This window comes from Carassius carassius, chromosome 8 (genome assembly GCF_963082965.1).
Source record: "Carassius carassius chromosome 8, fCarCar2.1, whole genome shotgun sequence".
Lineage (NCBI taxonomy): Eukaryota > Metazoa > Chordata > Actinopteri > Cypriniformes > Cyprinidae > Carassius > Carassius carassius.
Genome location: NC_081762.1, coordinates 9979961 through 10007192, shown reverse-complemented (window position 1 = coordinate 10007192; position 27232 = coordinate 9979961). Strand labels below are relative to the sequence as shown.

At 36.8% G+C, this 27232-nt stretch overlaps 1 protein-coding gene across 3 annotated transcripts in view; it reads right to left on the bottom strand.

Annotated features, from left to right (window-relative positions):
• pleca (plectin a) overlaps window positions 1-25177 on the bottom strand; it is a 102735-nt gene extending 77558 nt beyond the window's left edge. The window contains exons 1-4 of one of the 3 annotated variants that reach the window (XM_059556045.1): window positions 24849-25177; window positions 23912-23949; window positions 21255-21521; window positions 16989-17181 (exon numbers count right to left, since the gene is read on the bottom strand). In XM_059556045.1, the coding sequence (XP_059412028.1) occupies window positions 16989-17181; window positions 21255-21521; window positions 23912-23949; window positions 24849-25005 (655 nt within the window). In that variant the 5' untranslated portion in view covers window positions 25006-25177. The remainder of the gene's footprint in view (window positions 1-16988; window positions 17182-21254; window positions 21522-23911; window positions 23950-24848) is intronic. The other 2 variants (XM_059556046.1, XM_059556047.1) reach the window with 2 other exon arrangements.
• Window positions 25178-27232: the final 2055 nt, after the last annotated feature.

The window sequence follows — 27232 nt, the reverse complement described above, 5'->3', positions numbered from 1 at the left end:
TATAAAAAGAAAACAGGCTCGTTACCAGATAATTGCACCATAGTGTAATCAAGAATAATGTATTAGTTCGTAGTCATGTTTACTTGTCACACAAACACTGAACAACTTGTTTTACATTTGCTGCAAATATTTGTATTTTTCATTAAATATGTTTTATAAACAAACATTATTTAGTATTTTTTTTTATCATTTACGATTTATCTTTGTTCAGTACCTTTTTCTTAATAACATGCAATAAATAAACAAACATGAATAAATAAATAAATGTTTGGTTTAGGATTTTTAACAAAAACAAACGAACAAAAAGCAGACATTTAAACGGAAAAACAAACAAATAAATAGGCAATGTGCAATAGGCAACTTTTCTAAAGTTATGAGTCTAGAGTGGATTTGCGTGCAGTCTCTAAAAATCCTGAACAATAGCACTCACCCAGTACCCTGCCAACAGGCCTAATGAACACACATGGCAAACTGATACAGCACTCCTGGCATCATATTAGTGTGCCACTGATCAAAGCTAAAACAGCTGCTCCACATGCACTTGCACTTTAGACAATACAGTAGTCCGAGAAAAGACAAGTCAATTTTGTTGGTAAAGTAAAATTTATGTTAATGTTTGTAATTCCATGACTCAACACAAAGAAGTGACTGAGATGTTTCTACAGCTCCCAGGTTTCTTGGTTCAAGTTTACAAGCAGCATTAGCAGCCGGATAGGGAGTTTGTTGCAGACATCCCTGGTATCCCAGTGACAGAAATTCCACACCAACAGAGCAAATGTTTAACCTACTGACAATAAGTCCCAGACAGATAGCACATTCATTCTTCCTCAAGTGTGAGTAATCAATCATGATCACCATTCATTAGCTGAAATGATCAAAAATAAAGACACATTAGGAACTTGTGTAGAATCATAAATATACCAAAACTCAAAGTTAGTCCAAAAACATTCACATCTTCACATCTAAAACATAAGGTGCCTCCTGCAGACAGGTGGGAAAATCCTTTAGAGGTGAAGAAACAAGCAGCAAACATTCTCTGGTTACCAATACTGACTACAAAGCTTGTCCATCCCATGTGTGAAAGTTTTGCAAATTTTTTGGAAAAAAGCTTTGGACATTTGCAATTTGTTCTTATCTTTTTATTTATTTCTTATCAGCAACTGCAAAATATATCATATTTTTCTCCTCAAGTATAAGCTCCATATTCTCATAATATATTAGTAAAAAAAGTCTGATCCATTAAATAAATAAATGGATTTCTATTATATTCACCAATAATGAAGTGCATCTGCTGATAGTTTATGTGTGCATAGTGTCTGCATCATTTAGTAAAGGAATCATGCTAATCATGACCAATAATGCACTTTTAACGGCTCAAGTCTCCATCATGCGCCTACAGAACAACACAAAATCCACAACGTAAAAACATTTTTTGCAACCTGCTTCTTTCCATCCTCTCTCTCTCTCTTCAAAAAACATATTTTCACAGTGTATTAAAAATATTCTATTTTTATTCCAGTTTGGAACACCGTAACTTCCATTACCCAAACTATCCCTCTTTAAGACGTGCTTTCAGACCTTGGACAGGAAAAAACTTTTATTGGACTCCCACATGCTACTTTTCATTTTCCATTTTCAGTTACTGGCTGCTCCGATGTCAATACTCAATGTAATGCGAAAGTTTGTCGATCGTGCAATTTAACTGCTGTTATGGGACTTAAATTGACCCCAAAAAAGGACAATATTACATAATCTTTCGTTTTTGTTTTTTCAGTAAAATGAAAGTCAATAGGGCCCAAAACACTGGACCCTATTGACATTCATCTTACAGACATTTTTCAAAATATGCATAATTTTCTTTTAGGTTTGGACTGACATTTCAGGTGAGCCATCCCTTTAAGTTAAAAAGCTCTGTAGCAAAACTACACATTCAAGAAACCATAACAAAAAACTATACATTAGGAAATTTCAATAATTTCAGTAAGGAAGGTATAATATGTTATTTGCTGTTATTCTATGTAAACAGACTGTGATATTATCATTCACATTTAAAGAGGGTGACTCTGTACCCCAGCCTGGCTTTTCTAAATATAAAGAGCTGACTTTCCCAAGATGATCCATGTATATGACACAGGAATGCTTAATGACATGAATCATTATCACATTACAAAAAGTAATCCCTCAATACTCGTTGGCTCAGCCATCATTAGAAGCTTCATTTGAGTCATGAGCTTTACTCATGGGTGTATTTATGTTCATGTGGGTGTCTCAGGACTTACTTCCAGGAAACTGCATGCAAGAAATACTGTACAGATACAAATCAAATACTTTTAAATGTATGTCCAGCATCAGTCCAAATCTGCGTCATGAATAAGTGAATATACACTTGTCTTGTGCATACTCATGGATGTCTGTATGTTCATGACTGTGTAAGCTTTTAAAGACACTATTTTAGAATGTAAGATCATGTTGCATAAACCTGATCCTGGAGGAGGGAGTAGAAGAGATAGAGCTGCTCCATATGTGGACCATCTAAAGGTAGCTCAATTAAAGCAAGGAATTATTCAGATCAAAACCAACAGACGAACTTTTGAACTTTTGCTTTTGACACGGTAGATCACAGTATACTGATCAAACGGCTTCACAATGAGATGGGACTATCTGGATCTGTCCTCCAGTGGTTCTCTTCCTATATTCATGACAGAACCTTTAATGTAGCTATAAACAATGTACAGTCAGATGTGACCAATTTGACCTGCGGAGTGGCACAAGGGTCAGTTTTGGGCCCTATTTTGTTTTTACTGTACATTTTGCCACTTGGTCATATTATGGGTAGTTTTAAGGATGTTTCGTATCATCTCTATGCCGACGATGTCCAGTTGTACTGTTCTTTCAATGATGCTGAGTTCCATCGTTTATCACTGTTTTTAGAGTGTGTGTCCTCCATCAAAGACTGGCTGGCCTCTAACTTTCTGCAGATAAATGCAAGTAAAACTGAAACACTGATCTTTGCTCCAGACCACAAGATCCCGCTGATCAAACAGCACCTTGGCTCTCTTGGCTCCTCTGTTAAATCCAGCCTCAGAAACCTGGGGGTTGTGTTTGACCAGGCCATGTCTTTGGTAGATACACTCAAAACAGCTTGTCCGAAACTGCTTTTATCACCTTAGGAATATCTCTAAAATACGCAAAATGTTGTCAAAGAAGGATCTGGAAATTATTATTCATGCTTTTATATCAACTAGACTTGATTATTGCAACTCTGTTTTTACCTTCTTGAATAAGTCAGCCTTGAACAAACTGCAAATGGTTCAAAATTCTGCTGCTAGACTTCTAACTGGTGCCCCCAGAAGGTCTCATATCACTCCCGTTTTATTAGCTCTCCATTGGCTCCCTGTAAAATTCAGGATTGATTTTAAGATTTTAGTGTTGACTTATAGGGCATTAAACAGTCAGGCCCCACAATACATCAAGGACCTTTTGACCCCGTACTCCTCAAGCCGCACTCTTCGGTCCTCTGGCCAGAACCTGCTTATGGTCCCAAAAACTCGCTATAAGACCCGAGGGGACCTGTCTTTTCAGTCTGTTGCCCCCAGACTGTGGAATGCCCTGCCCCTGTCTCTGCGTCTGGCAGACTCTGTTGAATCTTTTAAAAAAGATTTGAAGACTTGTTTATTTAAGAAAGCTTTTGGTTGATGGGTTTTTTCAGTAGTGTTACTTTGATTTGACTTATGTATATACATTTTTATTGTTTTGTTCTACTTTTCTTGTGTACAGCACTTTGTGATTTTATCTGTGAAAAGCGCTTTAGAAATAAACTTAACTTTACTTACTTACTTTGCCAAAGACACACCAGTTGCTGTATACCTTATTTGACATGATCACCCTAGGTGATACATTGAAATCTGACATTCTAAACTAAAATGACAAGGTTTTGTTATGTTGGTCCTCTCCCTATACAAAAAAGTAAGGGGCCAGAAAGATTTTTTTTTTTAAGAAATTGATACTTCTATTCAACAAGGATTCAAGAAATCAATTTGACTGACTGATGAGTAAAGACTTTCATATTATTATAATTTTTTTATTTCACATAAATGCTGAACTTTCTATTCAAAAAAGAATCCTAAAAAAATGCATCTCAGTTTTCACAAAAATATAAAATGGCACAACTGTTTTTAACATTGAAAATAATAATAATACTAATAATAAAAATAATAATAAATGTTTATTGAGCACCAAATTAACATATTAGAATAATTTCTGAAGAATCATGTGACTTCATCACAGGAATTACTTATATTTAATATGTATTAAAAAAGAAAAGTGTTACTTTAATTTGAAAGAAAATTTTACAGTATTTCTGTTTTTACTGCAGTTTTGAACAAATAAATGCAGCTTTGGTGAGCAAAAGAGACCTCTTGTGAAAACTCTTGAACTATATTACATGTATTGTTTTATCATTTTTAACCTAACATTAACAAACTCCTTAACTGAAATTATTTGCTTGAAAGAAATGCCACTTGGCCAAATGCTTTCTGGGCAACTCTAACTGGTTTAAAACATACAAGGTAAGTATTTGGGTTTATAAGTCACTTCTTTTCCTTTACTTTGCTAATGTACTTCAGGAATTCCAAGAAGGCTTTAGAGGGGGCCTTGCCATGGTGATATCAGGTAAATCAAACAAGGGTCAAAGGTTAAATCATTCAGTGTGAGCATGCAACTCGAGATGTGGCCAACCTAAAATTTAACAGCACTTTGCATCTTTAAAAGCTACTCCTCCCTGAACACAAGGTCTACCTGGGACAGCAGCAGCCGTAAGACAGTCGTCTATGGAAACCTTGTGTTTGGTTAAGGTTCCCAAGCTCCCAGGATCCCAAGCTCCCCAGGATCCCTTACCTGGTTACCATACAACCTCACAATCAGGCAGCTCAACAAGCATTGCCCACTGGGGTTAAAGGTCAGTTTCTTGTTCGGAGACAGATGTGGTAAAGGGGAGAGGAGGGTGTGGGCTGAATGTGATGCCATACCAGCCACGAAACATGATCCTGCATCTGAAGAGAGCTGTGAATGTTTCATTTAAAGGAAACCTAAATATAGGACAGGATTCATTACAGTTAAAGTTAGTTCAAGCATCTAATTTAAGAGACATATGAGAAAAGTATCATGTTCAGATGTTACAAAGAGAAATGATAGCAAAATATCCGCTGCGCTGCATTTCTATCCATCAGTACTAAACTGGTTCCGCAGTGACACACACACCAGAAGATCAATAATCTGGTACATTTCAAATGTTAAATATTAATGTTACAGATTTAGCTTGGTGTAATGTGATAAATTATCCACACTAATTCAATCTGTGTATTAGTCTTCTCTAAATCTGCCTCTTATCAGTAGGTGTCACAAAAATCAAAGGGAATACTGCCCAGTCCCAGTGGATCATGCACTTAAACTGGTGCCAAAGAGAGAGGTTTTGGGATTTGCCACCATGTGACACTTCAAATGGGTCCAAAGGAAGACACAAAACATTTTACCACTCAAATCATAAAGAGTTTTTTAACAGGTTTTATATTATTAGATAAGCCTTGTGCAATCCATCTAACATTTGGGATTCAAAGAAATGATGCAACCTGACTTCTTGGCAGTAAATGCAGGTAACCTGTGTAAAGTGTGCTGACACTTAAACTTACCTGTAACTGGAAATAAATCAAACACCCTTCTGTATACAATAAAATTATCTCCAACATTAGGTTTTGCGTAAAACCCCTCTAGAGGCATGCATTCAGACACAGTATTCCCTTATATTCAGAATTATGCTGGCCATCTAGGTCCAGATTTCCTCTACAATAATAAACTGGGGCGATATTTATAGATCTTTACTCAGCACCCAGTTCTGCAGACATGGGGCAGAAGTAGGATTATGGGAGAGGATGGTTACACACTTAAAAACATGAACCATGCAAGGCATTCAGTCTGCTGAATGGGCTTCACAAATAAATTCAATATAGAAAATAAATAAATAAAAATAAAATAGTCGAATATTATTACAATTTAAAATAACTTTTACATTTTAATATATTTGAAAATCTAAATTATTCCTATGATGACAAAACTGAATTTTTATAGTCTTCAGTGTCACTTGACACTAACGACTGAATGCATCCTAGCTTAATAATAGCAATATTTTTGTTGATTTTTTAATCTATGACCCTAAACTTTTGAATGCTGATGAATATACTAAAACTTTCCAGAGTCTGCTTGGATCGTTCATGTTTACAACTTGATATTGCATGCCTTGTAAATATCAGGGTGAATATTAAAAGATAAATATTATGAAACGTCAATAAATTAGTCATCATATCTGCACATATGGGGTGATGCATCTCCATGAATAAATGACTAACACTCAATAAACGTGTTTCATAAGACATGTTGTTTATAGACAGTCCCTTACAGGACGACTGAAGAACCTGACACACCAGGTGGGTTGAAGACGTCTGCATTAAATCTGAATTAAACAGACCCATCAGAATGTGTTTTAACAGAAACAGCTGTAAAACTCATGCCAATGCAAAGTTTCAGGGCTACTAGTGCCTCTAGGTTTTAATCTTTTGCAACTCTGCAGTCAGATGCATATGTGCCAATCAATGTGGAACTACTTATAACCTGACGCAAAAGACGGAGCTCCAGCCCCCTCTTCTCCAGACGCACACAATCACAGTCGAACATATGGTGCATTCACACACGGACAGTGACAGCCACGGCTCGAGTACCTTTAAACTTCTCTCTGACGTTCTCGTAGGCTTGCATAAACTCCTGCTCGTCTACTTGAGCAGTCACGCTGGCTGGATCGTACATGGACATGGCCCTAGAATGAGGTCAGGTCAATCTCTCTCCTGTTTTCCTTTCTTCTCTTACTTGGAGTCCTTCTTCGGACGTGCTTTCCTGGCGACTGGTCTCTCAGACTGGTGTGTTTGTACAGTCTCACTCTCTCCAGGCTGTGTGTGTGTGTCTGTGTGTGTGTGTGTGTCTGTGTGTGTGTGTGTGTGTGTGTGTGTGTGTGTGTGTGTTTATGTGTGTGTGTGTGTGTGTGTGTGTGTGTGTGTGTGTGTAAGTGTGTGAGTGAGTATTCCCCCACAGTTCTGGCTCTCGTTCCAGACCACCAGTACCACTCCCCTCCTCAAGCTTGAGAAATACCAACACACACACACAACACGGTCCCACCTCTTAAAGGCATACAAGCAACACACATGATCACACGAGCAACAGGCTGCTTTCTAAGGACATCAGCTCTAGTACAATGAAGCATTATAAAGCTGGCCAAAAATAGATCAGCATGAAAGGAAAGGCATGAAGTATGTAGTGTTGGTTAATATTGGCTGTGACATGAGGGCTAAATCTCAACAGGACTTTGACACTCTCACATTCAGACTTAATAACAAAGTGTGAACAAACATACACAAAACCTGGCATCTACATGAGAATAGCATTACTCTTAAAGGGACAGTCCACCCAAAAATGAAAATTGTCAATTTACTCCACCTCAAGTTGTTTGAAACCTGTGTGACTTTATTTCTTCTGTGTAACATATAAAAGTAAAACATTTTTACAATAAACAAGAAAAATACTTCAAACAATGTGGCTTGTGACTTTTATAAATGATAAAACAGCAGGAAATTTTTTTTGAATTATTACTTAAACTAGGACTAGTAAGATACCATCCAAAACACCCCAAAATCACCAAACAACAATCAATCCTGAACACCTTTGATACCCCTTAGCAATGTCCTAGAAACCACCCAAAACAGCAAATAAACCACCTATTGGTCATCCGTCCTTCAGATGAGACGTTAAACTGAGGTCCTGACTCTCTGTGCTCATTAAAAATCCCAGGATGTCTCTCGAAATGAGTAGAGGTGTGACCTCGGCATCCTGGCTAAATTCGCCCATTGGCCTCTGACCATCATGGCCTCCTAACAATCCCCATATCTGCTGATTGGCTTCCTTACTTTGTCTCCTCTCCACCAGTAAGTTGGTGTGTGGTGGGCGTTCTGGCACAATATGCCTGCCGTCGCATCATCCAGGTGGATGCTGCACACTGGTGGTGAATGACTATGTAAGCACTTTGAGTGCCTAAAAGCGCTATATAAAATGTAAGGAAATATAAGGAATCCAGCATACCCCAAAATCTAGCAAGTAGTGATTGTCACGATACCAACATTTTAGTTCGTACATTAAAACAGCATGCAGCCTTCAAATTTATATAAGTAAACATTGTTCACAAAGATGAAAAGACAAAGACCAAAGCAGCATGAAATATTGCTTAGAACAAATGGCAGGCCTATTGGTTTGAATTTACACTCTAAGACTGAATGCACAAATCTACTTTTTTTGTCCCGTCCTTTCCCTTCAACACTACAGTATGTTTTCTACAGTGTGTACTAAGCAGCAAGAATTTATTCAGATTGTGAATACTGTTTGTTATATACCTAAAGTGAGCAAAAAGTGTTCCCTTTATAATCTTGTTAAGTGCAAGCTCACAGAGTTCTGCACTCTCGCAAAAAAATCCAGTTATAATCAAAAAAGCTATCTACAATCCACAATTAATCTCTTACTTGCATCATGTCTACACCTTTGTTATAATGAAAGAATTCATAAGCGCTGAACAAAAAACTCTGGCATTTTGGGTTGGCTTTGATAATTGGCTTAAATGTAAAAAATTTTTATAAAAATAAAATGCTTAAAGGGATAGTTCACCCAAAAATAAAGAAAGCTCTCGGATTTCATCAAAAATATCTTCGGATGATGAACGAAGGTCTTACGGGTTTGGAAGAGCATGAGGGTGAGTAATTAATGACAGAACTTTCATTTTTGGGTGAAGTAACCCTTTACGTGCTTCACAGATTACACAGGACAGTTTGAAAACTTCAGCCTATCAGCAGGTAAATGAATCTGGTTCTCTGTAAGACCGGTCTTGTTAACAAGTGTGGTATTGTTACATTTTTTTTTAAGTTTAAGTATTGACTTGTTACCGAATTACTGGTACTTTTAACAACTACACACAATGCCATAGAGAACACTTGGCAAGATTACCCTAGAAACTACTTAGCAATACCCTAGTAACAACCTTAAACATCCTAAAAACCACCAAGCAACCACCCAGAAAAACCTATAAACAACCAGCAATGCCCTAACTACCACCCAGAACATTCTAGCACTGTTGCAGCAAATTTAGTCAAATCTAGTTCTAAAACTTAAATTAAACCTAGACATTTTTTTAAACAGACCACATTGTGGCAGCAGTGTGACAAAGTAATGACACTTCATACAGAAGCTGCCAATAATAGAAAACCACTAACAGAATGGAGACCAAACCAGTTAGGTGATGTGTGTGTGTGTGTGTGCCTTTGAGAGAGTGACAGTGATTAAATAAGTAGAGAGACCGAGTGGGAAGGGCAGAGGGAAATAAAACCCTTTTGTATGAAGTATGTCCTGCAGCCTTTCTCTGGAGGAAATGGAAAAAGTTAGATGAAGTGAACTTTTATCACTTGAAAAAGCAATTAGCTTTTGGAAAATGAAGTGAGACACAATTCTGCCACTCCTTGGCACCTTTAAAAAAACTAATTCAAGCTGGTAGCAGCTATGTTTGATGCTTCACAGCCTTCTTAAAGAAAAAAAAATCTCAACGGGGCAAACCCCACCCCTTACCATAAGAAATCCCCTACACCAGATGTGCCCTCATTACGAGCAGTCCCGAGGTGGCCACGATCCATCAACCCGTCAGCTCTTTCCAAAACCCTGGATAATGCTTGTCAGTATTTGACATTTTTAATGCCACTGAGAAACTCTTTCTCAAACTACTGCAAATATTTTGGCTTCAGGAGCCATAAAACGTCTAAAAAAAATACAGCTGACTATGCACACCCTTATATAAATGAATCATAAATCCTGATCAAATCTCCCTTGAAATGCCATGTAATAAAATCTTGTGAAATAATTTTAATAATGCCTGATATATGTGCTCTAAACACCTATGCCAAATGTTTAATAAAAAAAAGAAAGTGCACAATTAATATTGAACTGGATATGCCCTCAAATATGTAAAATGGTTTATGGTCAAATCATATTTTAACAGCTAGTTCATCAAATCTAGATTTTTATGTGCTGAAGAAAATACCACACTGCTATGATGCTAGTGTGTAGTGGCTTTGGCAGGATGCTGCTGTGTGGTTGAAAGTTTTGAATTGTTTTTAGCAAGTTGCTAACCAACCAACACGTGTCTATTTTCATCATGAGATCCAAAGTATAGCAGCATTTCTACACATCTACACTGACAAAAAGCTTTTCATCTCCACTTCATAATCAGATAATCAATTATGGCATGACACTAATCGGTCTCAAGTTTCTACATTACAGCAGCAGGACAGATGTCTTTTAATCTTGGTCTACGTGATAAGTATCACTCAAACTCAGTCTAAACTACTGCATTTTAAGGTGAAAACAATGTTTCCTGGAAATCCTGTTTTTTGTTTTTTTACTACTGACACCATGTGGTGGCAGTAGGACTAACATTTGGGGGATTTAGGCCTATATAATCACAATAATTTGGCACTGCATTGGAATGGATGATCTGCCACCATCTTCTTTACTGACTGTCATTATCTAACAAGAGAAAAAGCAACATTACACATTTATCAATGCACTTAACCTTGTCTATAGCTCATTAGCCAAAATCAGTATATTGATCACAATTTAAACTGATAGTCTCCATTGATTTAACTCATATCTGCTTCTGAGCTACGCACATTGTCACAATGTGAAATATAAAGTTAATGGGAAGAATGAAAGGTCATACAGATGCTTGCCTATCTAAACTATCAGTAAATAATTCACTGACTTTTTTTGAATTCCAGAGGCATGTGGAATCAACTTTATGCTATTTATAGTTAATCATGAATAATTGATTCATCCTGATGTGGTCTCTAAAGGTTACAGATTTTCCCAAGAACTTTCTGGAGCCAACAATGTGAACATTTTCAGGACTAAACTAAACTAAAAACTGCAAGATAGCAGGATGGATAGCAGGCTGTCACACTGTAATACATCCACATGCGCTTATTAAATTATTAGTGACATAAATGCCAAGTGTAATCCAGCTGTAGATCTTAGTAGTTCCTGTGAGGAGCAACTGATAATCAGTTTGTGCTGTGGGGTCGCGGTCGGTCAGGTCCTAGTGTCCTAGTACTAGACACATTTTTGAAATACATAGGCCTACACTTTATTGGCTGAATAACTGACATGAAGATGACGCACGAGCTCAGTCTGCACGTAGAGATGGAGGCGGCAAAGAAGACTGCATGGGGAGGAACGTTGCTGTTTTTGGTAAAAACATGATTTTGACGACTTCATTAAGTTTTGTTTTATAGAAAACTCTTTTTAAAAGATTTTCGTTTTGTATAAATTGTATCTTAATTTTTATCAATGTTTTATCAATCAGTTGCCCGTATTTAATAAATAAGAAGCAAATATATAGCCTAGCAGACAATGTAATAAGGCGCCGGCAGGATCACTTGCATTGCATGTGAACTAAACTCAGCGTGTGCCTCACAGATTTGAGAAATATAGGATATATATTACAGACAGCTTGAAATGTCTTCTTTTAAATGAAAATATTCAAACCAAAATAAACGGGCTACTCTCTGATGATGTAATACATATGAAATGTGCATTTCTCTCTGGCGTTCATGGCGAGTCTGCATCGTCAACTTCATCTTTGCAGCAACACAGAAAACACCAGTTTATTACTAAACAATAAAATGACTCCTTGCATATTTTCGAACCAGCAGGCCGTTCTGGGTTGAGCGAGACCCCACGGAATGAGCGAGCGGAGCGGGATATTCAGAACTTTGCTCTCCGCTCACGAGCTCTGATCGGAACAAACCCGAGCCTCAATGTCTGCTGACCTTGCAGAAACATACAAATAGACATAGCCAGACTAGACTATTTTAGTACAAATTATGAGCTTACTGACGATTTTTTTTATAATTCCTGAAAAAATTATAATATATTAAGGTTTGTTGGATTTTTTTTTTTTTTTTTTTTTGTCTAGTTAGTTTTGCCTACGTTCCTATGGCCCAATGACGCTACGATGAGCATTTACTGCTTTTTAAAAATGCGGGTCAGGAAGCGGGTCGGGTACAATATATTTTTTTTTTTTTTTTGCGGTCCGAGTTGCGGGCAGGTTAGTTGAAAACGTCGGTCGGGTGCGGCTTATTAATACATTGACCCGCACATCACTGGTTGACATGCTTTAATGTTCAAAAAACACATTATTTTTAAAATACTGTACATTATTGTAGGTCCTCTATGCCCCGCCTCTCTCAAACGTGTCTTTTTCTACAAAGTCCCTCCCTCTGACACGACTGCTTCAACACTAACTGAGGTTTCTGGAACCATGCCTTCTTTCTTTGTGTGAACATTTGGGCGGCATTACACAAATATTTCCACATAGTGACGTAGACATGTGGGGATGTGTTTGAATGAGCCGTTTTAGGGGGGCGATGCATAGTCTTAAAGGTCCCATTCTTCGTGATCCCATGTTTTAAACTTTAGTTAGTGTGTAATGTTGTTGTTAGAGTATAAATAATATCTGTAAAATTCTAAAGCTCAAAGTTCAATGCCAAGCGAGATATTATATTTAACAGAATTCGTCTACAACAAACGACCCGTTTGGACTACATCCCTCTACTTCCTGCAGTAATGACGTCAGTAAAACAGTTTTGACTAACCTCCACCCACATGAATACACAAAAAAGGGGGCGTGGTCTTGTTGCACTCTGACGGAGAAGAGGAAGAGTTTCGTTTGAAGAGTCCGTTTGTCGCCATGTCGTCGCAACGCTGTTATTTTCATCTCGGAGTCCAATCACCTTTGTTTGGGCTTCCCAGGGACACTGTAATTAGCTTCAAAAAAGCTAAGTACAGTAAGACACAATCAAAGCTTCAAAAAAGCACGAAAAATGGGACCTTTACTTTGATAAAGATTATCTCTTTGAATTTGAGACTTTAGTCTTTGGAACTTTACAGATCTTCTTCATGAACCAAGAGCTTGTAACACTAATACAACTGTATTATATATAAACTCATTGTCAACCTGTTTGTTTAGTTCAGTGCTTGTCTCTCCATTAAACCCTCTAAAATTCTCTGATGTCTACACAAGTAAAATTCCAGACATTTTAGAGCTTTCTGCAGTGCTCAGTCTAGCCGGAGGCACTGTGTATGAAACCTAGCCCCTGAAATGAGACAGCAGGCCAGAAATTCAGAGCTGAAGTTAAGAGCCATTTGATTTTCAGCATGATAAATGTAATATAATTTTTTTTTTTTTTTTTTTTTAAGTATCCTCAGTATGTAAAAAATAATTTTGAATCAATTACAGAATTGTAATCATTAATATTAATAACCATGATTACAATATCAAGGGACATATACTTGTTAACTGAGCAGCACTACAATGAATTTTAATTAAGCATTAAGCAGTGCAAAGCAATCAAGCAGGGATGCTGACTAACTCATTTTCATAGTGCCAATTTTCTGCCACAGGATGGCAGCCAAGTGCAGTTCAAACCTACCTGAACTATCAAAAGATTCTGTGGTTATCCAGGTTGTGGACAAATGTGTTTAGTACTAGAAATGGCTTTGCAAAAATAAAAATAAATCTTAGTCACCTCAAGGCACTCGCAACACCCAGGCACTTTTAACTCTGAATAGCAATAATAGAACCTATTAGCAATAATAACCCTGAAGGTCACTTTGGATAAATGTGTGGCAAACATATAAATGTTACATGCTTTAAAGTTTCCTGAAACTGTAAGACTATATATGAAACAATGGATGTGGTTCATTCAGACTATAAACCAACATCCTGCTTAATTTCCACTGTGAGATAAAGATGTCAGTGTACCAGAGGAAACTGTGCCCTAATATAAAAGATTTATGGCACAGAGAAACATAACAATATTCCTAAAAGTGGCTGAATCATCCCTGTGTGTGCATAATGCAGATCACAGGAACTGTACGAGATAAAAACACTGCAGTCCTGGGACCACACCCTTGCCTAATATTGTGTGAGTGTGTATGGTCTGTTATGCACTCACACACACAGTAACTGCTGTGTCAGTCCTATTGCAGCATGGCAGGGTCACACAAAGCACAGACTTACTGCAGATATACTGCTAGATATAAACATCCACACAGGCATCTTTTTAATTAAATAACAAAAAAGCAGCCTCTAACATGTTTCTGAATGTGCTTTTCTGCAATAAATGTTTTACCTGGATTTAAAACCTGCAAGTACAGGACATTCAGAAAGCCAGGGGTTGTTTTTTTCCTCCTAAGCCAAAAGACAACAGTATCCTAAAACCAGAGGTGGGTAGAGTACCCAAAAACTGTACTCAAGTAAAAGTAAAAGTACTTCTAGAAATATTTACTCAAGTAAAAGTAAAAGTACTAGTCTTGAATAGTTACTTGAGTAAGAGTAAAAGAGTATCGGATAAAAAATCTACTCAAGTAGTTAGTTACTAGTTACTTTGGGTCATATATACTGAGCCTATTTTTATTTAGATATATAGATAAAATGTATGTAATGTATGTGTGCGTGTATAAATGTATATATTTCATCAGCCTTTACTCCAATTTATGTAATTTATTATAAAACCCTGTCTGTTTACTTAAGTAACAGATATAGGTGTCATGCCATAACATATTTTTAATAAGACTGACTTTATATTAAATGTGAATTTAACATTGAAAGTTAATGTGATATAAATATTGCTACTAATCTTTCATTGTTCAGAAAGAGAGCAAATAACATTTACATTATTAAAGATAATTTTCACTGACAGTCTAGATTTCAATCACTCTCAGAAACTCCCATTAAAATCACTGAAACTGTTAACACTGTGAAATCAATATCTTAATTAAAGATTCGTACACGCATCTGCACTTTGTTGTTTCTGACGAGAGAATTCGCCAGAAAGAGGTATTCAGTCAGTGAGCGAGTGAAGGAAGCACCAGCATTTTAAGCGATGACTCATCTGAAAGCCTCTGATTGGCCAATGCTTTAATAAGCTCAAAAGAATCATGTGTGATTTGTTATAATACGCAGCGCTGTATAAACGCATCTATCTCTGGCTAAGCAGCCAGCAAGCAATCACAGATCTGAATTTAGCAGCTGATAATATGACTCGCTGAACGTACTTGCACCAGTGTGATTGTATTAAAATTAATAAAATCTTAATCGGCTATTTTTTGTCTTTTGGAAGCTGCATTCAACGTGACTCCCCTCTGTTATAAGCCACACACGTACAACAAACTAATGTCACAGTGGTATTGTGTACTGTAATCGAATGTAGCCCAAGTTATTACCTGTTAAACAGTAGACAGCACACGCGGTGTTCATCTAATAAGGATCTCCATCGCTAGCAAACAATAACTTTTGCAGATTTCAATTCAGTGCAGTTCCAGCCACGTTTTCAACGCTCTTTCTGTTCTTAAACGTTACAACTCCGAGTGAACCACTTCAGACGCTCAGCGCGTGCGGCAGGGGAACTGAACGACTCATTCAAACTGATTCATGAACCAATTCACTCGTTTGCCAATTGGTTTGATCAAGCCTTTGAACAGAATTGACTCAAAAGAATGAATCATTCGCGAATGGGCATCGCTCATTGTCCAGAGAAAAGTAGACGGCGCGTTTGGAATAAACTGATGCATTTATTGCATTAAGATAAAGTAACGAGAGGAGCGTCGCCCACAGTAACGAAGTAAAAGTACAGATTTTTCCCCAAAAATTTACTCAAGTAAGAGTATAAAGTACCCATCTTTAAATATACTCCGAAAAGTATTCGTTACCCCAAAAAATTACTCAAGTAAATGTAACGAAGTAAATGTAACTCGTTACTACCCACCTCTGCCTAAAACAAACTCTTTCTATCTAATGTCCTACTAACAGAAAACGCTATATTAAGCAAACATAAGATAGCAAAAACAAGTTTGTTTTAAACGGAACTTCAACGGCACATCAGACACCTGCCAAGCAAGTAATATTCCTTGTGCAAAGTGGACTGCAAGTCTGTGTGTAAGATATGAAACACTATATTTGTTTATGCTAACACGTTTAATCCCACAGGCAAATACCATGAGCAAAGACTCAACTACTTTTTATCCATCTATACATATTTTTGTGACTAAAAGTGACTGGTAGACATATAGGCAAGCTTAAGGAGTCTTACTGGATAATGTGTCATGTAATAATATTCCAATGCCATTGCCATTTTTGTGTGCTTGAAGATCTTCCTGCTAAAGAGCATCTTTCTCTATCGACTGCCATTCTAAAACTCTGAATAAAGTTGTAGTCACATTTACTACTGTTTGGCAAATTTTCAAGGGCAAAATCCAGTCATTTCGACAGGAATCCACACAATTGGGAATTTTGCTGGAGGATGAAAGATTTCCCCACATGGAGTTCACCAACAGAAAGCTCCTTGGTTTGACTTTTGAATGAGCTGAGCTTCATACGTTGCTGCCATATTGACAACAGACAATGGACTTCTTTTGTTCACAAAATATCATTGTAACTATGCTAATAATACTGCACCATAAATAAATATTTTGGAAACAGCATTTCATTATATTATAGTACATTCTATTATAGTTTCAAATGACTAACTTTCACTGCACCTAAAAAAAAAAGTTTTTTGAATATCAAAACAAGTTTGAAAAGGGGTCTTTTGCTTTTATGCCATACAGAAGAATCATTTTTGGTTCCCCAAAGAACCAAGATTTTTTTAGTGTGAAGAACCTTTGAAAATCAAAAAAACTTTTTCCACAATATATGAATATATATGTTTTATGAAATGAAAAGTTTCCACAAATGTCAATAAAGAACCTTCATTTTAATTGTGTAAGCACTGCGATATTTCGTTGATTCCTCTGACCTGCAATGCGAATGACTGCTCTTTCGGCAGGGTCCAGGACATCTCCGGAGGCAGATTTGGAGCGTTTGACGCGCTGGTGTTTGGGGAGGTTCCATGGTAAGGTGTCTCCAGGAAAAGGTGAGGAGCTCAGGTCACTTGCTCTCTCCTCTGAGGCAGAGCGCTCAAGTACCCGCCGGCGACCACCAGACATGACCTGGGAATAGACATGGAAAACGTGTGTTAGAGATCATACAAAATGAACACACAATGCAGCAGCGAATTGCTGATGCTCTTCAGGAGGATGTGGAGTTATCAGGTCACTTTGGAGAACCACTTTACTTTGGGTCACTAGAAGACACTAAAAAAACTTTCACACAACTGTAGATATTATCAACTTTACAGTTATTTTTGAGAATGAGTTGAAAAAGGATTTGAAAATATAAGCCTATAATAAAATCCCTCATGTCTATTCATAGGAACCAGCGATATGATTACTGTAATTAAACAAATGAACAAGAATATCATATAATGCCTTAATATTGATTAATAAAATATAAAAAGACTGCACTACTTTAGTGCAAATCAAAATAAATACATACTGCTATTTAAAGAGTGGAACAGCATTTGAACCTGTGGAATTAGCTTGTCTTCTGTGTATATAATCAGATTAGTAAATCCTTAATGTTTTCTCGAGAGTACGCTGCCTTTCCTGAAGAGGAAAGAAAATCTTGTCGGAGAGTGATTGGAAGGTAACTGATTACTCAAAGGTTACTAAGACAACATGAAGGTGTTGAAAAGAAGTTTCAGTGGCCCCAAAAGAGAGAAAATAAACGTCACTATCGTTGGTGGACCCAAAGAGACTTCAGACAGGAGGAAAATGCAGGGCTGTGATTTAGAGCGGTTACAAAGTCAGCCAGCACAACTTCTGTGACCTCTGCTGCCCTGTCATGAATGTGAAAAGACAGGACCTAGCCTACATTTTTTCTCTGTTGCAAAATATTTAACACTTTTCATCACACTCTTTATTTGCATGCATCAAGTAATACTGCCTTTATAAAACTTCATGGAACTTTAATATATTCCACCAGTCATGTTTGGACACACTAGATTAATTTAAGATAATAAAATCCTTTGCTTAAATGCCAAAATAGAACGTCTCCATAACTTTTAGTTATACACTACCATTCAAAAATCTGGGACCAGTAAAAAAAATTTTTATTATAAAGAAAATAAAATGCACTCAGCAAGTGCACATTAAATTGATCAAAAATAAAGACATCCGTAATATTACAAAAGTGCTTCTCTTTTGAACTTTCTATTCACCAAAGAATCCTAAAAACAGGTATGGTTTCTACAAATTGCACCGTGACTGATTTCAACACTGATGATAATAAGAAATGTTTCTTGAAGATATCAGCATATTATTACATAGGAATAAAGCACATTTAAGCATATCAAAATAGAAATAGTTCTTGTAATATTATTTAACAATATCACCGTTTCACAGCATTTTTTATCAAATAAATGCATCCTTCGTGAGCATAAGAGACTTGGGCTATTGCAAAAACGCTTTAAAAATGTTTTACCAACACCAAACTTTAGAACGGTATGTAGTGTATTAATAAAACATATTTTTAAATATCTTCCATTTGTGTTATTTCATAGTTATAATTAGGCCCTACTGTATTAATCGCAAATGAGTGGGTGTGTCCACGTTTGTGTTAACCGTTGTAGGCTACTAAATGAATATTTGCATGATAGTTATTACATAATATTTCATAGAACACTGTCATTTACCATGGTAACACGTTAGTCAACAGCGGAACAAACGCACTACTAACGACTTCAAACCCCCTCAGCAGACTGACAGAAAACTGCTGCTGTTGTTTATGTTTCTCGAGCGCAGCAAATTCAACCATCTTTATGAGAAATCCTCAGCGCGTCGCTTAAAATCGCGCGCAGAAGTATTCTCGTCATCATTGCTCAGCAGATTCAACGATGCGGCAAACACACCAAGCATCCTTTAAACAACTGCTTCATATGGGTACCGCGACTCTGTTTAAAGCCCAAACACAGCATCCAGCGGTTCACCGCCCTCCCTTCTGATCTGTCAACACGCCAATGTCAATGTCACCTCCCCAAATATAACGCTCCGAGAAAACGATGTCAAACTTACAGGGTCCCGGCTGCGAATAACGCATATGTCAGTGATGCAGCCGTATGGAGAAAAGTACCTGCAGTGGAACTTACAGAGGAGAAATCCAGCTCGAACGTGCCCTAGTTAGGAAAGTCAAGTGATTATACCGCTGGGTGCTCCGGTGCTGTTTGCCCGTGGAGATGACGGTGCAAAATGCTGTGGATGATCACTGCTGGACAGGGGAAAGGTGATCTGATCTGATCTGATCTGATCCAACTCTGTTGCCCCTGTGGTGCTTCAGATCCACACAATGGTGGAATGTCACTGGGTGTTTTGCACAATGCACCGATAGATTTGATCTATTATGCGGGAGAGAGTTTATTGCCTTCCCATGAACAAATGCTTCTCTGTTTGATATACTACAATCGTGACCCAAAGTAGTGCACCCCAAGCCTCAATAGTGACTGAAGCATTTTAATAAAAAAAATCAGTGGAGAAAAAATAGCTAACTTATATATATATATTGCTTCATTAAATTACATAAAGTTCATATCAACTTATGTGCACACAAAATGAGCTCCAAAAGAAACATTATGCATAAAGTTCCTATAACTGGCAAAGCATCCCATTAACAGCGCCAAGGGGCGCATGTTTGATTTTTTTCCCTGGAACACACACAAAATGTGGCTTATACTTAATGTTACACATTTGTGGCTTTTAGAAATATGCTTGTATGGATGTACTGAGGTGGACATACAAGTTTGAAATACAGTAAAATATGTATATTTCTTTATTATCTGTTCAACACTTTGAAAGATAAAATAAAAAACATAATTCCAAAAATATCCCTTTGGGTCTATCTATGGATATGTAAATGTTTAGGCCCCATCATTAAAAGACCAGTTATTTGTTGATCAAGAAATAGGTCTGAAATCCTGAATTACTCCTTCAAATACATGTGTATACAGCATCATTAAAGGTACTGAATTTACAGTTGCTAGCACAGTCGTCGCATTTTGCAAGCAAATGTAGTTAACATGGCTCAGACTTGAAAACATCTTACATAACAGAAGCTTTTATACCACTCAATGGCTGGTAAGAAAAAGGGATAGTTGTTGCCATTTGCATAGGCCGGTTGAGGGAGGGGCTGCTATGTGCCAACTTCAGCATATTGTGCACAATGCCTGCTGAAATTAACCCTCTAGAGTGCACTTCAATATGGCTACAGCTGGGTATTTTATGATGTTTGAAGCTGTTGGGTGGTCTAAATGAACTTAAAATTGACATGCACATTTCTTCATTTAGGAGACGCTTCTAAAACTTACTTCAGTACACTTTCTTGTGTCTTTTAGACCAAGTCTATTAGCATTGAAACCCACCCAAATGTGTACTCCAAAATAAACTTTCAGCAGATGTACAGTCTTAAGAGTTGTTCACACCAAGGATAATTATAATGATAAATATAGATTTTTAAAAATAATCTATCCTGGTTTAAAGAGCTCGAGCATTTAAAGCCGCAGACTACATAACTGCAGCATGCGTATAATATGCGTTGGTGTGGATGTTAATATAGTTATTGTTAAAGTCATCTTTTTAAATATCATTCATGTTTGAACTGCCATTACAAATGGGACAAAAATAATGATTACTCACATTGGACATAGAGCCATATTCACATTTTTGTCCAATTAACCTATCTGAAGAATGAAAATGTCTCTCCCCCTAATGCCAACTGCCACCAATTAGTAATAGCAAAAACAAATCATGGTTCAAAATAAAATAATAAATTATTAAAGACTACTGGTGATCAAATAAAAACTACAAATTAAAATAAAATAAAATATGTGCCATTAAATGTAAAGAAAGCTGCATTCTTCAAGCAACAGGGGTTCAAGGACATAAAAAAAGATTTATGCTGCTTTAGTAATTAATACACAATATAAAATATATATTTAGTATTTTTTATATCTCTCTTAATAACTATTAACATAAAAACACAAAAAGTACAGTGTATTTTGAACAGACTCCTATATAAAAGTCAAAACGAATAAAAGAAGGTGTCAAAACAGATTTGTTTTCAGTCTATGAATTTTGAACCCTATTTCTACATGACAAGAGACGGCGTTCAGATTTGCCATTGCCATTCTCACCTGCTCAGCAGATGCTGGAGTCACAGTACCAGGTGCGATGGTGACTTTCAGGTGCCGTTTGTTTCTCCTCCTCACTGTTGTAGAGGGTTTCTCTTCTTTCTCTCCCTCCTTCTTTTCCTCCTCTTCCTCAGTCTTCTTCCTGCGTTTTTCCTTTTCTTTCTTCTTCAGTTTCTCTTGAGACAGAGGGGTTGCCAGTTTGATCACCCCGACGATCCCCTCATTTAGCAGAGCCACTGAGACACTCTTGTCCTTCGGCTTCTTCTTCCGCTGAAAAAACAGTGAAATCAGCCTATTCATTTGAACACAACAGGAACCACCTTTCAAATGTATGCAGGTTAAAGTAATTTTAGAAAAGGCAATTCTGAAAAGGCCACAAAAGGGTTATCAGTGGGTTTAGAGACTGTTCGGCTATTTCTGACGCCCACTGCCTGGAACACACAAAGGAGTTGTTATGTGACAGCCTGTGAGTGTGATTGAATCTGTCAGGTGCACAGTTAGGAGGCCGTTTCTATCAGACAAATTCATTTTTAAATAGAAAGCAGGTATAAGAACATTATTCTAGTTGGCTTTTATGTCAAGGCCTGAATCAAGGTTTTTTAATTACCTAACTGATATCCATCCTCACTAAGAAAAACTATGAAGACCAACTTGAGCAGAGCATTAAAGCAATATTTCACCCAAAAATGAACAATCTCTGAACAGAAATCACTTGCTCACCAGTGGATCCTCTGTGGTGAATGGGTGCCATCAGAATGAGAGTTCAAACATCACAATAATCCACACAACTCCAGTCCTTTAATAACATCTTGTGAAGTGATAAAAAAAAAATTCCTCTACAATGTCCAACAAATTATCATTATTGAGTCAACTATTCCTTTAAATAAACACTACTGTTTAAACACTAGAGGAAAGTGGAAATTTGTTTGCCTTGACATCATGGAGACAAACGCAAGAACTAAAGCTTATGTTTCCTCCCTCACAAGACACATCATGTACAGCCACAAAAAGTATTTGGAAGCTTAATTCATAACTGAACGTCATTGTATTGGACAAAAAAGGTCAAACCAATTGCATAAATACATGCATCATACAAATGAGGCAAGTTTTCTTGGAACTAACTTCACTTTTCAAAGCCGTTTTTTGCTATTACTTTTAACTAATGAGTAGTAAAGTAACAATAGAGGATGTAATTAATACATAAGTCACTTGTTGCAATCTATTTTAATCAAATTCATACAATTTCAAGTGCTCAAAGTCTTTTTGGTACCACTGCAAGGTATTGTATTTGATGCAATACCACAAAAAAATGGCATTGGAAAATAATATAGTTTTAAAATAGTTTTTTTTTTTTTTTACATTAATCTGGGTTATCGCAGTACCCAGAATAAATGATTATGGCCATCATCATTTTGACCATCTGCTCTGTAAATTGCACAAACAAATCTAATACATAAACTTTATCTGCCTCTTCTCTCAGGCTGTGAGATAATGTCATTTGGATCTGTTTTTCTCTCTGTCCACTTGGAGCACAAGGGAGGAAACAGCCTTTTGTTGTCCTATAACAGTGTGCAGAGACTGTGTCTCCATTCATGCAGACGGAGCTATCACAAGCCATCTCTGTCCGGCAGTCTATTAAACCAGCATGAACAAGCCTGCAACGACAAACTCACACTCTTTGTCTTATAAAGTTATTTTTGTGTGTTTATCATTCAGAAATTATAAAGATTATAGCATGTATACACAGCTGTTTTACTGTGTGGCTACATATACGGAGTAAACTGTGAGATTCTAAGATGGTTTTACCTGGATATACAATAATTTGCATATTTAATAATAGCAAAGTAGTATCACAATCAATTATAGCAAAGTATTTTCGTACAATATATACATAAAAAGGGTTTTGAATCACTGAAATGTTGCTGAAAAACCTGTGTAAAGTGTCATCAAAAGGCTTGTTTTACAATACTGGCCTCTAGAGGCTGCTGAATTAAAAGTAAATATCTGGAAGGCATATGCATATTCAGAATGGCATACTAATATTACGGTTTTTGCAGTATGTACACTACTGTTCAAAGGTTTGTGGTTTGTAAGATTTTGTAATGTTCTTGACAGTCTCTTATGTTTCCCAAAGATGCATTAATTGGTAAAAAATACTGTAAAATAAAAATTTTGTGAAACAGTATTACAATTTAAAATAACTTTTCTGTTTTGATATATTTTAAAATGCAGTTTATTCCTTTTATGGCAAAGCTGTTTTTTATTATTTTTTATTAGTTATTTTTTATCAATCATTGCTACAATCTTAAAATCATCATCATGTTGATTTGATGCTCAATAAACATTTCTTGTTGTTATCAATGTTATGTTGCTTAATATTTTTGAAGAAACCTTTGCAACATGCTACAGTTTTAAGCATTTACAATTACATACTGCTTCAAATACAATTGCAAACATGTTAAAAATTGTAGTATGCACTGCAGTGTATATTACGCAGTATGAAGCATGCTAGTATTCCATTCTTAACATAAAGAATTTATAGTATAGTTCAATAGTATCTGCACACTACATATATGCAATTTGAGTGATATGAGAGTCTTGAATATTAATGCACAAATATCATATCAGCATCATTAACTTAATAACAGAGGATGACGTACCTGGCTCTGGTGCTTTGTCTTTGACTGTTTCTCCATAACTGAAACAGAAACGCAGTATTAAATTAGTTAAAGGAAGCTCATGTGGAGGATATTAAACTATAATGTCTGCCGAGTGAAATACTGAGTATAAATAAAGACAAAAGCTTCTTAACTGTGCATCTCGATATTGATTGAAACATTTCATAAGGAGGTTTGTGTATTTGTCTTTTTGGAGGTAAATACAGTATATATATATATATAAACACAGTGGCAAGTATATAGGTTAGGATTGTGTGCAACTGTAAAAATCCCTGTCACAGTAACCATCCAAACAGCAAGTTAGAGCCTGCTTTGAACCTTGACCCCAGATCTTAGAAGAAACTGGTTACGTAAACTGATTCTTCACTCTTTCAAGCTCAAATGCATGTCAGACGCTCAAAGTTTTCCTTGAAAACAGGAAATCTACGGGAATGGGTTTCATTTATTCAAAGAATACACAACTGACAGATTTCACTGCAAGCTACAATTAGTACGTCCAATTTAACAACCATCGCTTTGTGGTCTCAAAATAACTTTCTCAAGTTGGTCTTTTTAAAGCATTTCAGATCTTGGTTTGGAACTAGCCAAAATCTGCAACGGCTGCCATTGCGTAACATCCCAAGGAACATCTAATTTAGGGATACTGCTTGAAAAATAGTAAACTGTGATTTGAGGATTCAAAACGCCTCTTCAGATGACGTCAAATAAGAGTACATGATGGTGAACACAACTCAACCACTTTTCCATGCTGTGGCTACTACAAACAGCCAGTCGTGGAAAACCAGCATTTGGTTTCCACTGCAAAACCTTCTTTCTTCCTTAAACTCTTTGTATCTACTACTGATCCGGAAAGAGCTGATGAACATCAGCAGGAACTGATTCCAGGTAAGTTGAGTGAGAATAAAAGCAGCTTTATTACCTGAGAGGTATCTCTCCAGTGGGGAGGTGGAGCTTTGGCTTCCCCAGCAGCAGAAGAACAAGCTCCAAACCAGGACTGTGGCCAAAACCAGCACAATCACCCAGAGCAGCCGGGCCAGAGCCGGGTACGCCAGGGCCCAATCTTGCAGCGCGTCCATACTTAGCCACTTTTCCTCTTCCCTTCACTGTCTACTCCCTCTTTCCTCTCGTCTAGCTCCTGTGGCTGCTTCTCAGTGGCAGATGGGCAGCAGCTGTGCAAGGCCACAGCCCACGTCAGCTCTGGAGGAGTGCGTATACGAGCGTGTGCGTTTTCTTCACTGAGCCGGGCAGCACTCACAACCCTGCCTGGAATATCCAGCAGCCACTCCCAGGGCAAAACATCTCTCACTCACACACACACACCCTCAGTTCACTCCAGCTCAGAGACCTGTTGGTTAATAGTAGGTAGGAGCAGAGAAATGCACAAGAGGCGATTTAAAGTAACAATGTACTTCACTTACTAGGTGTTCATATAAATACAGAGAGCATGGAGATAATGAATGTAATCAGTGGCCTCGAAATGTGTTTGGACACTCGAGTCACACTTATAAAAAAAAAGATCTTGATGGGAACTGATTACATACAACCACTAAAAAAAGACTGAGATTAGTCATCGCTAAATTGGCTGAGAAAAATGAAGTTAGTTCCGAGAAGGTCTCTAGAATTATATTCACACTTTAAAGTGTGACATCCGTGGCTAAACACGTTTTAGGCCTGCCATTTATTTTGTGATGAAGCAATTTTTGACAGAAATATTCTTCACCCAATCCAAAACTGGATTTGATGCTTTTACGCAGAGGTACACTATTGGTCAAAAGTTTGGAATAATTTGTGAATATTATTTTTTTTAAAGAAATTTGATTTATATATAGAACAGATTTAAATTGATCAAAACCATAAGTAAAGACATTTACAACATCACAAAAAATTTCTAGTTCAAATACTGTTCTTTGAACGTTTTATCAAAGAATCCTGAAACAATATATAAATAAGCCACAATTGATACAAGAACCATATTAAAAACTGGCACAAATTGAGAACCAAATCAGCATATTAGAATGACTACAGAAGGATCATGGCTGCAATTTAAAATTCTATTTTGCCATTACACCCATTTTTTAAATATAGTATTAACATAAAACAGTTCTTTTAAATTGTCATAATATTTCAGTGTTGCATGTTTAACTGGATTTTTATTCAATTAAATGAAGGCTTTGTGAGCTTAAGACAATCAATCGTAATTATTCCAAACGTTTTAATGGTAGTGTGATGCATTAGTCTCTATTTTGATGAATAAACCAAACTGCTCAGGTTCCAGGAAACATGCATACAGTAAGTTCTAAACAGCACATTTTCCACAAGCATTTTGTCTGGACTTTGGATGAAATATAAAAATAACTAAAGGAAAATCTGCCATTCAGAGGAAGCTGGTTATTTATGAGTCACAACAGGATCTTTCCATCTCGGTTTGCTTCTTTGACAACACACCCTGTGTTTTCACCCTCTGGCCCAAAATTACCTGGTCCACCCAAAATCAAACACAGATGCCCAACATTCCCAGGTTATGGCTTGTACACATTGGCTTGGAAAATCAAGAAGGCTTTAAAAGACATGATGATCAGTCAGGCAGCTGGTAATGACTGGTTTGTGGCTGGCTTTGGCTGACTAGCTAGATGATGGTGGAAAAGTTAGTCACTGCTGCCACCTACTGGATCAGACATCGCGTGCGCATATTTTTGCCATACTGAAAAATTACCACCACAGTGATTTTCAAATACCTTTTCATTCATTTTTTTGATTGTATACATTTAATTCATGACTTTTTTTTTTAAGAAGTAGAATCTAACCAATAAAATGCTTTTTAATAGTTTTCTATTAACAGTTCTAAAGTTTGCACTCAGTAAGGTTTGTTTTTGTTTGTTTGTTGGAAAGAAAATCATTTTAATTAACAAAAGTGAGAAATGGGGGGGGGGGGGGGGGGCTTTAGTTTGTTACAAAAATATAGGCTATTTGAAATAAATGGGGTTCTTTTTCATTTTCTATTCATCAAATCTACCAAAACTATCATGTGATCATGTGACACTGAAAAAAGGGAGTAATGGCTGATGAAAATTCAGCTTTGCCATCACAGGAATAAATTACATTTTAAAATATATTAAAATAGAAAACAGTTGTTTTAAATTGTAGTATTTCACAAGACTGCTGATTTCACTTGGTGAGCATACACGAGATTTTTCTACGAAAACCTTACTGAGCCAAAACTTTTGAACTTTTAGCAAAAAAAAAATCAGACTGATCTCTTTCAGGCCTGACATTTTCAGGACTGTAGGACCCTGTTGATAGAGT